At 46.7% G+C, this 13,673-nt stretch overlaps 2 protein-coding genes and 2 non-coding genes across 10 annotated transcripts in view; all 4 read left to right on the forward strand.

The window, feature by feature from the left end:
• The first annotated feature begins 1,748 nt into the window (after positions 1–1,748).
• ATP5F1B (ATP synthase F1 subunit beta) lies at positions 1,749–8,616 on the forward strand. Of its 2 annotated transcripts, XM_074269985.1 has the most exons (12): positions 1,749–1,928; positions 2,110–2,197; positions 2,378–2,739; positions 3,233–3,415; positions 3,651–3,825; positions 4,315–4,436; positions 5,606–5,790; positions 6,112–6,270; positions 6,363–6,485; positions 7,115–7,327; positions 7,496–7,697; positions 8,382–8,616. In XM_074269985.1, the coding sequence occupies exons 3-12, from the start codon at positions 2,613–2,615 to the stop codon at positions 8,477–8,479; spliced, it is 1,587 nt and encodes a 528-aa protein (XP_074126086.1). In that variant the 5' UTR covers positions 1,749–1,928; positions 2,110–2,197; positions 2,378–2,612; the 3' UTR covers positions 8,480–8,616. The 2 variants fall into 2 exon arrangements, with proteins under 2 accessions (XP_074126086.1, XP_074126085.1); XM_074269984.1 differs by lacking the exons at positions 1,749–1,928; positions 2,110–2,197 and having other exon boundaries at positions 2,315–2,739.
• LOC141545251 (small nucleolar RNA SNORD59) lies at positions 3,473–3,548 on the forward strand. The gene has a single exon (XR_012482937.1). It is a non-coding gene; the product is annotated as a small nucleolar RNA SNORD59 (small nucleolar RNA).
• Positions 4,765–4,836, forward strand: LOC141545252 (small nucleolar RNA SNORD59). Its single transcript, XR_012482938.1, has one exon. It is a non-coding gene; the product is annotated as a small nucleolar RNA SNORD59 (small nucleolar RNA).
• Positions 8,617–10,447: 1,831 nt separating the features above from the next.
• The window catches only part of BAZ2A (bromodomain adjacent to zinc finger domain 2A), a 36,202-nt gene continuing 32,976 nt past the window's right edge, over positions 10,448–13,673 (forward strand). For 2 of the 6 annotated variants that reach the window (XM_074269973.1, XM_074269979.1), the window contains exon 1: positions 11,587–11,719. The gene's annotated coding sequence lies outside the window, so the exon portion shown is untranslated. Of the gene's footprint in view, positions 10,940–11,586; positions 11,720–12,342; positions 12,632–13,673 lie in introns of those variants that run through there. The other 4 variants (XM_074269982.1, XM_074269974.1, XM_074269983.1 and 1 more) reach the window with 4 other exon arrangements.

Consider the following 13,673-nt stretch of genomic DNA (forward strand, 5'->3'; position numbering starts at 1 on the left):
CAGATGTTACCTGTTTCGGCCCCCAGTGCTTGAACAAGGTTCCCCTAGGATCTCTTTCTGTCTTGGTGTTCAGTCTCCTAACTGTGGATTATTGTCCTGTGGCTACTGCTGCCAGTCTGGGGCTGCTTTCTCTTTCTTTGATGGATATCTGATCACTCCCCACTCCAAAGTCCAAAGACCTCCCTGTCTTCATAATATGGCAAGACTGATATTTATTGTCTTACCTATATTCACAATTCAATTAATTAATTATAATAGAATTTGTTATCTTAATATATCTTGCATTAGATATATGCATATTATTCGTATGATATATGCATTTGATATCGTGTTTAATTGGTTATTTTTAACTGATACAACTCTTTGTTTTGAACCTCTTTAACTTGGATAAGTAACTCACAGAGCTCATTCATTTGTAAGCATCATGGACAAACAAGGAGCTGCGCCCCCAGAATGAATAGGAGGAAGAGAGCAAATTTCATTGCCTTTGGGAAATTATGCAATTATTTTAATGACCTCAATCTTTTCTCAGGGGAAAAAAATGTCCTATCTTTTAAAAAATGTTCTATTACTTTTTCAAAAAAATAATTATCACTTTGCTCATTTCCCCAATAAAATCCTCCCTCAATAAATACAGTCAAACAAAACACAGCAATGCATGAAGCCCAAAGGGCAGGAAGCCCGTTTTTAAGATTAGTATTCTTTTGGTGATGTTCTGTGGCTGTCAGTTATGAAATACCATCTTCTTAAAGAATTAATTTGTGGGTCACCCAAAGTTCAATGGAGAAGTATATGATGGGTAAGATTAGAATGAAATCTATTGCAAGACAAGAATTATGTTGGAGAAATAATCCAAAGGATATTATCAAAGTAACAAGACCAGAATAAGGAGGAAAGCCTTTCATAGACTAAAAGAGAAGGATGCTTGATCATCACCGGGGTCCATGGGGCCTTCCTTTGTGTTCTATGAAATTTCAGAAGAACTTGAGGAAGGCCCCTGGTATGGTAAGTGAAGCCCTGTGAAAGATTTTTGGAGTCATGGACAAATCACACAGGATAAAAAAGCACAGGTGATTACAATTATTGGAAGGAGTGCTCATATGAATGAGATTTCAAAAATACTTTTACTTGACATATAATTATTGTGCAAAGTATTTTATATAGATTATCTCATTTGAGATACTCCTTATTCTATGAAGTAGGGGCTGCATATATTTTCCCTCTATTTTATGGATGAAGAAATTGGGGTTGAGTTCAAGTGTGTGTTTGGGAGTCAGATCCAGCAGTGGAGAGCTAATAGTAAACATTTTCCTGAGGGCATTTATGCCTCCCAAATAGGTTTAAAAAAAAAAATACTATTTTAGAAAGTGATGGAGGAAATCTAAACAATGCAGATTAAATTTAAAGGTGTATAATATGCATTCCCCCTCTCCCCCGCTCCTACTCAGCCAGTAATTAATATTTACTAGCATAGCATTTACGGGGAGAGAATCCAGGCCTTCCTGACTTTCAATCCATTGCTGCTTTCTAGATCTATGAAAGTATTAAAATAATTCAGTTACTTAATATAGTATTCTGTTTTGGGTGTTTTATTTTTTGTCTACACAGGCATGTGTAATTTACAAACAAGGAATGGTATAAAAGATGAGGAAGCTGTATGATCTGCCACCCTCGTCCTGCAAGCCCTCAATCCCCACAGACCTGGCCTGCTGGTGGGTTCTGGCTTAAGTCCACTCAGCAGCCAGACAAGTTCCCAAGGAGCAGGCCTGACCGTATCACTCTCCTAGCTCAAAAAACTCCGGTGGCTCCCGAGCAAAAATAAAATCTCATTTGACCTTTAGAAGCCCTTCATAAGCCTGCAGATTTCCACTTCATTCCCCTACAATGTGCTACATTTGTAGCACACTCCTCGCGGGTACCCCGACAAAGCAAGCGCTTCATTGATGTTTACTGATTTGATATGAGAAAGAGGAGAAATTGAGGCGGGATGGGGGTAGGGGTGGGAGTAGGGAGATCGGACCCCTAAAATGGCACCTCGGTGTGGCCCCAAGTTTAAAGCGGTCTGTCAACGCTCACTTCTTAATTGTGCTTTTTAAAATTGTGTACCAGATTCGGTGATGAGGGAAAATAAGCTGGAATTTCCTAACGCCATTATAAAGACAGACAGATTTAAGGAAGACTCAAGGATTTTACCAAGGTCAGCCTGACTAAAGTCTCATTCTATTATCTTATTTCAAAGGCCCAGATACCCTCGGAAGAGCCCAAGGGCAAACTCAAACCACGTGTTTCCCAGAGTTCTTCCTCTTTAAGGGTAGATCCGCCCATTCCTTACTCCAACTGACATTCAGCTAAACCAATTGTCTTCTAATTCTCCTAGAGTCAAACCCAATCGCAGGCAATATCCAGTGAAAATTAAGTGCCTGAGAATGACAACGGCTCTGACCAATTGGAAAAAGGGCTGCTAGAACTTGCCCTATGGAAGCTCGGCCTAGAGTAAAGAGCAAGGAACTAGTCCAATACTAGCGCCGCAGCCTGCTAGAGTTCCGCCTCTGCTGGTGTAGAGACTGCAGCTGGGGGAGGTTGCGGCTCTCAGTCTCTCACCAGACTCCGCCATGTTGGGGCTGTTGGGCCGCGCTGCCGCTGCATCGGCCTCGGGCGCCCTTCGGGGCCTCGGCGCTTCGGCGCCGTTGCCCCAGGCTCAGACCTTGCTACGAGCGGCCCCGGCCGCGCTCCAGTCGTGTAAGTAAAACATTTTCGGACGTTAGGCCAGACCCCATCAGCCCGTGACCTTGATGTTCCCTGGGCCCGGTGGCTCCTGAGTCTGAGGGGAAGGATGTGTGGGAATAACAGCGGGACTCGGGTCGTTCACTTCTCCCCTCCCCTCACTCTAAAGGGCTTCGGGCGAAGGAGAAAAGTAGAGAGGGCACTTGGCCCCACCCCCGGCTTCAAGCCGAGGCCTAGGCCGCGGCTGCCCCAGTGACCTTCCCGATGCACGCTGGCGGCGTGGCCCCCCGGAAAGCGGGTTTTCTGGGTTGGGAGTGGGGGCAACGGCAGAGCTTCTGGGCCCGGATGGACTCCGCTGGCTTGAGAACCCACGACCACCCTTGCCAAGCTGGAATCTCGTCCCCCTCAGGCCTAGGAGGCTCTGCCCCGCCCCGCCGGCCGCTGCTTGGTTGGGGCCGGGACCGGGACCCTTGCTGACCTCTAAATGTCCTTCCCATCCCTTCCCCAGCCCGGGACTATGCGGCCATGACATCCCCCGCTGCCAAGAGCGGGGCGGCCAGCGGGCGCATTGTGGCTGTCATCGGGGCCGTGGTGGATGTGCAGTTCGACGAGGGCCTTCCTCCCATCCTCAATGCCCTCGAAGTGCAGGACAGAGACACCAGGCTAGTTTTGGAGGTGGCCCAACATCTGGGTGAGTTGCAAGGTCACTTGGGGCATGGTGACATTGATGTGATCTAGGTGCAGTCTCTCTTCTGTGATGATTTTAACCTGATGACTTTCGTTCTTCTGAGTTTGCTGAAGCCACAAATAGAATCTGAGCAAGAGAGTTCAGCCTGGCCTGGTGTTCATTTATTTGTGTGTTCTCTTATCAAAATGTGCCTGTGGGCGTTTTAGGAGAATTAACCATTTTCTGTCCTCACTAACAGGTGAGAGCACAGTCCGAACCATTGCTATGGATGGTACTGAAGGATTAGTGAGAGGTCAGAAGGTCCTGGATTCTGGTGCCCCAATCAAAATCCCTGTGGGACCTGAGACACTGGGAAGAATTATGAATGTGATTGGAGAGCCTATTGATGAAAGGGGTCCAATCAAAACCAAACAGTGAGTGCTAAACATGCTCCACTTTTTCAACCAAGACTTATCTGTCCACACAAAAGATACATGTTACACAAATTGCATTTTAATGCAAGCTAATGTGTGAGGGTAACAGTCCTTCTGTATGATATTTAGCAATTGCTCCATGAAGAATGTTGATTTAAAATGTATAAATGTTAAAATATGTAATTGGTTATTAACATAATTGCCAATTGATCATGATAACATTAAGTTGTGGGAACCTAAAGAACATGCACCTGAGATATAATTTTTCCCCTCTAATTAGGGGCAAAAGTATCATGAGATTGTGTTACTTATCCCTAAATTCTCAGAACTTTTGTCTGACCTTAGAGAATTTTTTTTCCTTGAGGGACTTTTACTTTGTACTATAGAATAAGGAAATTTGTTGATATGTAGCACCAGAGAATCCCTTGATTAGGGACTTTACTATAAAGAACAATTCAAACTAATTTCTCCTATGTCTTTTTTGTACAGGTTTGCTGCTATTCATGCTGAGGCTCCTGAGTTCATAGAAATGAGTGTGGAGCAAGAAATCCTGGTCACTGGCATCAAAGTTGTGGATCTTTTAGCCCCCTATGCCAAGGGTGGCAAAATTGGTATGTTTTATATATATGTATAAGGGAAGCATTTCAATAGTTTTTATCTGACTTTGTGGCTTGAACAGTGCAGTAAGGGAGACCCAGGTTCATATGCACATATGCTCTTTGTAAGTCACTTTACTTGTCTGAACTTTGGGTATTTAAAAAAAAAAAAATGACAATCAGATAACCAGTTACATTGATGAGAATTAAAGGACAATCATTTTCTTAGCCTTAGCTTTTAGGCTCAATATTTAAGCTGTGTTTAATATTACAAAGGATGGGGAGAGCTTTAGGTCACATTCCATTTCCGTGAAATTGCTTCAGGCAATTTCTTCTTAATCATCCTTCTTTGATGAGTAGCTTTCTGACTTTCGTTCTTCTGATTTAGCTGAAGCCAGAGCCACTTCTGAGAAGGAAAATAGCAGTGATAAGTGTTCACTGTTATCCATCCTCTTTATTGTTGCTGAGGCAATTAGGATTAAGTGACTTACCCAGGGTCACAGAGTTAGGAAGTATTTTAAGTGTCTGAGGTCTTCCCAACTTCAGGTCTGGTAAGTACTCTATCCACTGTGCCACCTAGCTGCCCCTCATCCTTTTTTAAATTTAAGGTTGTGCATTTGTGCACAAATAATGGAAAAATATTGCACATATTTAACATCATTGCCTGCTAACTTGGGATGAGGAGAAAAATTTGGAACACAAAAGTTTTGTAAAAATAAATGTTGAAAGCTATCTTAACTTTTTTTTGGAAAAAAATGAAGTAATGATAAAATTTAAAATAAAGGCAAGGTTGTGCATTTGTGCACAAATAATGGAAAAATATTGCACATATTTAACATCATTGCCTGCTAACTTGGGATGAGGAGAAAAATTTGGAACACAAAAGTTTTGTAAAAATAAATGTTGAAAGCTATCTTAACTTTTTTTTGGAAAAAAATGAAGTAATGATAAAATTTAAAATAAAGGCAAGGTTGTAATTCTTAGAATTAGGCATAAGGAAAGCTAGATGGTGAGGTAGAGTACCTGCCCTGGAGTCAGGTGGACCTGAGTTTGAGTCGGCCTCATACTTGCTATGTACTAGATATGTGACCAGGGCAAACTACTTAACTCAAATTGCCTTGTTAAAAAATCAAAGGGGGGAGGGGAGAAATTATTAAAAATTGGTGTTTTCTTCTTTTCCACAGGTCTGTTTGGTGGTGCTGGTGTAGGAAAGACTGTGTTGATTATGGAACTAATCAACAATGTTGCCAAGGCTCATGGTGGTTATTCTGTGTTTGCTGGCGTTGGTGAAAGAACCCGAGAAGGCAATGATTTGTACCATGAGATGATTGAATCTGGTGTCATCAATCTGAAGGATACCACTTCCAAGGTGAACCAAATCTACAACCCAAGCTAAGAAGCCATTATGGACTAATGTTTTACTTGGAACTGTCTTACTTTTAGAGTCTCATGTTTAGTCTTTACCAAAATTATTGGTAGTTAGTTGTCTTGTGCCCATTCTTTTCCTTGACATATGACATTTTATAGATCTTTTTCAATTTGGAAGCTTCAGATGTATTTTCAAAAGTTTTCTGTTTATCAGTCAATATCTTTAGCAGATACAGTAGTACCTCATAATTAATATTAAGTTAGCATCTAGAAAGTATTGGGGTTTTTTCCCGTTTTTTCTGACTTTTTATGTCCACTATAGGTAGCATTGGTATATGGCCAAATGAATGAACCACCTGGTGCTAGGGCTCGAGTAGCCTTGACTGGCCTTACTGTGGCTGAGTACTTCAGAGACCAAGAGGGTCAAGATGTACTGCTTTTCATTGATAATATCTTCCGATTCACTCAGGCTGGCTCAGAGGTAAGATGAGAGATTTGGGTTGGGAAAGGGGACACGTAAGTGAAACTATAGATGATTAAAAATCTTTGGTTCTTTCCGTTCTGTCTTTCCAGGTGTCTGCTTTACTAGGCAGAATCCCCTCTGCTGTTGGGTACCAGCCCACATTGGCCACTGATATGGGTACCATGCAGGAAAGAATTACCACAACTAAGAAGGGTTCTATCACCTCTGTGCAAGTAAGAGAAATTTAAAGTGTATTACATGATGTTTTAATTCAACCTCCCACCCCTCTATCAGAACATTAGAACTGAAAAGAGATATTTTTTAAAAGTTACATAAATGTCTAATTACATTTTGAGTGATTCAAGCCTGGAAGAAATCTTAAAGAATCTAATCCACCCTTAACCTCATAGATGAGAAAATAGGCCAAGACTTAACACCAAAACCTGTAGTACCAAATGCAATGCCTCCTCCATGACACTGGTGCCTCCACAAACTTTTGGACATCTGCAAATCTGGCTCTATACCTAGGATTTTATAATCTAAAGCACAACAGGGAAAGTATATACAGTACCTGGCCAGGCCACATATTCTGTGGTGCATATAAGTGAGTAGAGAAGCAAAGGGAATAACTTCTAGGGTAACCATTACTTCACTATCAGATAAGTAATAGATAAGGCAGCACTAGATGGGCCTTCTGACGACCTAGGTTCCAGCTCTGCCATAATCGAAATTTTCTTTGAAGTGTTATCTAGAAAATAAAGGAGGTAACTAGATCTCTATCTTTGAATTAATACTAAAAGAACCTGAAATTTTCTTGGGTTTAAAGAATGCATCTTGCTTTTTAATGTTTGCTTCAAATTAGGCTATCTATGTGCCTGCTGATGACTTGACTGACCCAGCTCCTGCTACCACCTTTGCTCACTTGGATGCTACCACTGTGCTATCCCGGGCCATTGCTGAGCTGGGCATTTACCCTGCAGTGGATCCTCTGGACTCCACCTCACGAATCATGGATCCCAACATTGTTGGCAATGAGCACTATGATGTTGCCCGAGGTGTGCAAAAGATTCTGCAGGTTAGGATCCCTCAAAGAGGAGGAAAGGGCAAAAACTAGTAGTAGAAATGGGGATTGAGTATGAGTGTAAAGTTCTGGTGCTGGTGCTCTTGAAATGCTTTCTAAACAAAAGGAATTTGTTTTGGGTCCCTTTGCTGGACCAACCTTAATTTGACATTTCTCTCTCAGGATTATAAATCCCTTCAGGACATCATTGCTATCCTTGGTATGGATGAGTTATCTGAAGAAGACAAGTTGACAGTGTCTCGGGCCCGAAAAATCCAGCGATTCTTGTCACAACCATTCCAGGTTGCTGAGGTATTCACAGGACATATGGGGAAGTTGGTACCCCTGAAAGAAACCATTAAGGGATTCCAACAGATCTTGGCAGGTAAGAAAATTATGGAACTGATTATTCTTTTATATACTGAAGCAGCTTACAAGTATGTCTGGCTTTTTCTAGAAGATGTATACACAATTTTCCCATTTAACTGTGATTTGTGAGGTGTTCCTTTTACTTTTGACTTTTTCTAATGACTCCTAGTACTTTGATTTAATTTGGACTTTTTTGTTTATCTTTCACACCCTTTTTCATTCTTGATGTCTCCGGCCTCCATGAGATCTAGGATAACAAACCTCCTGATCTGCTTTCTTCCTCCAATTCCTCTCCTTTTTGGTTACATTTCCTTATAGGCAATTTTCCCATTCTTTCCCTCAAAACTCCTCAGAATTTCTAAAGTTCAAAACTGATCAGCTCTTGCCCATCAGCTTTTCGTATCTTAATATTGGGGGCCCTCACTGACAGTCAAACCTATCCTTTGGGGATTTATTCTACATTTACAGTATTCCCTTATCTTGTCTCCTTTTTTATCACCATGTACACACAAAAGTTGAGGAAGTACTTTCTTACTGTATTACCTGACTGTTGTTTCTCCCCCTCCCTACCTCTGATTACATTTTTCATCTCCATGTATCTAGTGTAATTGCTTCTACTTAGTGGATGCTTTCATAAAGGTTTCAATTGTCTGAGATAGAATCTTTTTCCTCTCTCACTTGGTTTTTTCCCCATATACAGGTCAGTATGACCATCTTCCAGAGCAGGCCTTCTATATGGTAGGACCCATCGAAGAGGCTGTGACAAAAGCTGAAAAACTGGCTGAAGAGCACTCATGAGGAGCCACCTTCATCTGCCACACATCCTTCAATTTCAGTTGTTTGAGCAAACTACACAAAGAACTTTCATTGGAAAAGCTGTGTAATGTCTGAAGTCTATTTGAACTTTTGAATAAAATGTACATCTCAACAGCCCATTTTATGTGTCTGGGGAAAATCTAAACTGGTAGAATGGATATTAGAATTGTATGAGATGAGGTTTTCTGATTTCCATATCCTTACTTACTCTTGAGGCAAAGTATCAAAACAAGGTTTTCAGTGTAGTGTCCATAAACAAAAGCATTAAAGTACTAAGGTGGGTCACTGGTTTCTCTGTTCTGCTCAGATTCTTTGGGATGAAGGGTGGATCCTGTGCAGTGTAAGATGTTTGGCCTCGGCCTCAGGAACCCTGAACCTGAATCTTGGCACTAGACCCAATTGGTCCTGGAGATCATATGAGTAAATAAGTGCACTTCACTGGCAAGTCCTGGCATTACTTTTGCAGATGTCCTGGTTTTCTTCAGAATGGACAGACTACAGCTGAGGCAGAATTGGTTCCAGTAGCTAAAATGCTGATACTCGGGTAGGATGACCTCCAAGTGATAGAGGATAGTAGTGTCTGAGCCTGGAACCTCTATAAACAATGATACCCTTTGATAAATAATGCTTTTAATAAGTCCCTCAAAAAACTATTTTAACTAATCAAAAATTTAGTCCTTACACACCCTTATAAGTCCTAACACAGCTTATTGCTAAATAAAATACATTTCACTTTTTAGACCAGGTTTGGATCCTGCTTCACTTAGTTGTATGACTTGCTCAGCCTCAGTTTCATCATCTTTAAATAACAGATGTACTTCTTAATGTGAGGTTTATTTTACATGGGAACATAAAATATCTTGGCACACAAAGCACTATGTAAATGATCTGTATCTTCTAAGGGATTTCTGTTGAATTATGGACCCTGTGTAAACGTGAAGGAAGGGCTGGGGCCATAGGTTGGCCTTGGGACTTTTAAACCTATACCCCTCTATAGTCGGAGTGCTGCATTGATTGATACCTTTTGTTCCCCTGGTGGTTGAATTTTGGTGTGCCCACAGGTTCGGGGAAAGGTGAACTGTAAGTGCACCAATGATGCCACATCTATAAGCCTCAGCCTCTCCCTGAGGACCGATATAACTACCTTGTAATGAAAAAAAGGAGAGCCCCACAGCTGCTCAGGCTGCAGTCTGTCAGCTCCACAGTTCACCATTTTGAAATCTTGAAAGAGCCATTTGCTGGGCTCAGGCTAATGATTGTTTACAAACCAGATGGGGCTTTTGTCCCGAGGAGGAGCCTGGTGGTTGCAGACTCCGCCCCCTGAGGCGGATGGTTAGGAAAGGGAGGAAGTGAGGAAGAAGGGGCTGAGCTGACGTTAACTCCTTTGGAGTCCTTTGGCATAAGGATGGGATGTAATGGAAAGGGGCGCCAAGAAGACAGGACGGCTGCAGTGGGGAGCCTGCGATGTTCCTTCCTATGCTCCATTGACACACTCCCAGTCTAAGGATTTGGTGCATTTGTATTTAGAACTGAAGATGGTGCCCCAGAAATGTGCGAGCCTGTCTGCTCCAGAAAATGTGAATTTGGGCAGTTAATGGGAGGAGGTTATTTCTCTTCGGGTCCTAACCTGACTCCCCTCTGGAGGGGCAATTTTCTTAGGTCTCCAGGTTTTGTTATTCCAGGTAACCGAATGTTCAACTGATCGTTTAAAATTGCACAAGCACGCCCCTGTCCACCCCCACCCTCTTTTTTTCTGGCTTCGAAGTTACTCTTTGCCATAACAAACTTTCCCATCCACTACGTCACAGGAGTTTCACCACTAATCTGCTTACGCTAGCCTGCGTTCCACCCAGAACAAACCCCTCCCTCAACTTGTCATTGAGAGACGTCGCCCTCCAGAAGTTCCTTTAGAAAAACGTTCTCTGCTGCTGACTGAGTCTCTCTTGTTAGCCCCGAGCACTCCGCCGAGTACACAGGGGGAGGGGAGGGTACTGCGAGGAACCCCGTCGGGAGTCCCCATCTTGACGCCCACCTGAGGTGGAAGAGTTGACGGAATGAGCCCCGGGGCAGGATTTCAGGATGCCTGGAGGGATAGGGGCAGTGCTTTTAACTGCCTAGGCTGACTCAGCAGGGGTGGGGCCCAACCTTTGCTCGTTTTGGGAATTGTGGAAGGTGAAGAAATGGGAGCCAGCCTAGCTGGGCCAATGCGATCCCACAGCCCGGGGTAGATCCTTCCCGAAGCACGCTTGTCACGGAAAGCACCACAAAGTGCTGCTTCTGGACTGTTTTCTTTAAACGTACCGATCCGAGCTGAATGCGTTCAGGATCTTAAAATGGCTCGTGCTCAATTCCTTGGCCAGCCTGTTCTCTAAGGAGGACCTTACTTTTGGTTAAATTTCTGCAAAGGGTCCTTTCCATTTCGGCAGCTTTCGCCCCCCGGAGGTAAGCTGCGAAAGGGTAGCCGTGGTTAGGGGAAACCAAGAGCTGGGAGGAAGCCCTTCCTCGAGGTCCCCCGCTCTACCCCACTTGCCCTCTTCCTCCCCGAGGGCTCTGAGGTCACTGGGTGAGAGGTGGGGTTGTGGCTGGGAGCACTGGGAGAACTTTGACCTTTCGGGTTTCCTGATTCCAGCTTGTTTTAGCCGCGGTTTTGTCGGAAAGGGGGAGAGTGGGGGTCCTTGCTCATCCAGTGAACCCCCAAGTTGTTAATGCCCCCTCCAGGCCCTCGCTCAGACTCTACCCTTTGCCCCACATTTCCCAGGACTCTGGGTCTACAAAACACTTCTTTTTTTCCTTGTACAGCCCGGGGGGGGGGGAGAGCAGAGGAGGGGAGGACGGATGCCCCTAGAAAGGATAAGGGGCCCTCAAGCGTCTCCAGGCGCTTTTCTTAGTTTCTCCCCTTCCCCGCCCAGGAATCCCTCTCCCTTTCCACTGCTGGCGTCCGTCCCTGCCCCATCTTCGTTCCCTGGCTCTTCCATCTTCCGAGTCCTCCCCCCACTGGGCACTTTACCCGACTGCCCCCTCCCCCCACCCGGCCCCCGCCACGAGGCTCCTGCCCCTTTAAGCGCCACCCCCCATCCCCTGTTCCCTCTCTCCTCGCTGCTACTGCCGCCGCCGCCGCCGCCGCCGCCGGCCCGGGGCTCAGGGAGGAGGAGGCGCTGCTGCCGCCGCCACCGCCGCCGCCCGGCTCGGCTCGGCACCTGCGCCTGCCCGGCCCCGCTCCAGGTGAGACCCGGACCTCCTCCTCGTCCTCCCTGACCCATCGCAAGCCCCATAATCAAAGGTGGGGCGCCCCTTGGCGGACTTGGGGATTCCCCGCTCCGGGATCTCCTCGAACCCGCCGGAAATCTAGGATCTACTCTTCCCCCCCCCCCCGGGACCGGCTCCGGGGTCTCCCCCCACTCTCGAGAGTCTTCCCAGTGTTTGGCCCGGGACTCTTCCTCCCCCAGCCGCAGGCGCGCACTCGCGCACGCACACAGACACACTTCTGCCACTTCCACCCCGAGATCTCCGGGGCTGGGGATTCACCTCCCTTCCCCCTGCCCTAGCCGGGATCTCCTCTTCACTTCCAACGCTTCCTCCCGCGACCCCGCTCCCGGTCCCCTCCCCTCCCCGCATCCCCGTAGCGCCCAGCTTTCTCCGGGTGCGGGAAGCCCTTCCCCCCCCGCCCCCAGCTCTCCCTCCTCTCCTCCCCCAACCTTTCTTCCTGGGACTCGGCTTCTCGCGGGGTCTCCCCCCCTCCCCTTCTGCTATGGTGAAGTCCCTTTGTGAGTGGGAGGTTCTGAACCCAGCACCTGCCGCGGCTCTGACTCCGGGAGGGGAGTGACCCCGTCCTTAGGCCAGGACCCGGCTTCTGCTTTTCCCTAAAGGGGCCGACTCAGGGAAGGCCGGAGCAGCCCGGCCGCCCTCTGCTGCCGAGGGTTTCGGACGGACAGCTGCGGGTTGTCAGGGAGAAGTTGGGACCAGATGCTCTGGTAGAGAGGATGCGAGGGGAAGTAACTTCCCCCGAAACTTCAGGGCTAGATAGTGCAATGATTCTGAAGCAGAAGGGAGACCTCTCGCCCCCTTAACCTCCTCCCCGTGTTCCCGGGCCATCCTGGGGCGGCGGAGAAAAGGGAAGAACCTCTGTACGGACGGGTGAGTGGAACAGCCCCCTCTCCCCCACAATAACAGAACATCTGGGACTCTGGGAGACCGGAGGCTCGGTGAATGAGCCTTTGGAGAGGTTTAAGAAAGGACCCTTCTCCCTGGTCTGGCAGAAACCCCGGGCAAAGCCAGAACGCTTCTCTGCACACCTGGGGAGGGAGGAGCCGGGAGGGGGTCTTTTAGGAATTATGCGACCTCGATTGGAGATCCCCCCCAAGTTCCGAGGCTCTCCAGCTCGGGCCTCACTTTTCTCCCCCTGCTTTCTTCCCCCCTCCCCCTCCGAGGCTGGGAGTGGGGGGTGCTGGGAGCAGGCTTCAGCCTGCTCTTCTGAGTCATGAACTATCAGAGCAGGCAGAGCTGAGCCCGGCTGGGTGGGGGCAGGGTGTCTGCTGCCGCGTTTGGGGCTGGATGCCAGAGGAACCTCCACAGTGATGGTGGACAAAGGGGGAGGCAGGAGGGTTTGGGAACAGGGGAAGGTGTGCCTCGCTCCCAGCCCCAGCCATCTGGCTCCGAACTGGAGCCATTTCACAATGGCAGCTGACCCCAGAGTTGGGTGATGCAGCAATAACATGGTGGCAGGGCTGGAGCTGGAAGGAAAGAGCAGGTGCTAATCTTCTCCCAAACCCTCCCCCTCTCCCACCCACCCTGCCATTAGTTCTTACCAACCCACTGCCTGGGTTGGGGCAAGGAGTGGTTTATTCTGGACCCAGGCCTCCTCACTACCTACTGACACCTCCTTTCCCCTCTTCTTCCCAATTTTTCTGGCTTCATAGGCAACAATTTCGTTGCTTAAATAGAGAAGGAATGGGGAGTGGTGGCTGGTTGCTAACCCTGGGGGAAGGGAGGGGAGCGACTGGGAAATCTGGGGTTTCTATCCCAGTCTAGATGGAGGGGGATGCAAAAGTGCTGTCCTGATTAGCTAGTGACAGGTAGGAATGGGACAGCCAGCTGTGAGCTGGGCACATCCACATCCATCCTTCTTCCAAAAAAAAGGAGGTCGGTATGATTCTAAGGGAGAATCCCGTGGGTGGGG

Source organism: Sminthopsis crassicaudata, chromosome 5 (assembly GCF_048593235.1).
Source record: "Sminthopsis crassicaudata isolate SCR6 chromosome 5, ASM4859323v1, whole genome shotgun sequence".
NCBI lineage: Eukaryota > Metazoa > Chordata > Mammalia > Dasyuromorphia > Dasyuridae > Sminthopsis > Sminthopsis crassicaudata.

Coding starts and splice junctions, on each gene's coding strand:
- ATP5F1B (XM_074269985.1), top strand. CDS start 2,613: ATGTTGGGGCTGTTGGGCCGCGCTGCCGCTGCATCGGCCTCGGGCGCC. Junction 3,416..3,650: donor GGAGGTGGCCCAACATCTGG/GTGAGTTGCAAG, acceptor CCTCACTAACAG/GTGAGAGCACAGTCCGAACC. Junction 6,486..7,114: donor GTTCTATCACCTCTGTGCAA/GTAAGAGAAATT, acceptor GCTTCAAATTAG/GCTATCTATGTGCCTGCTGA.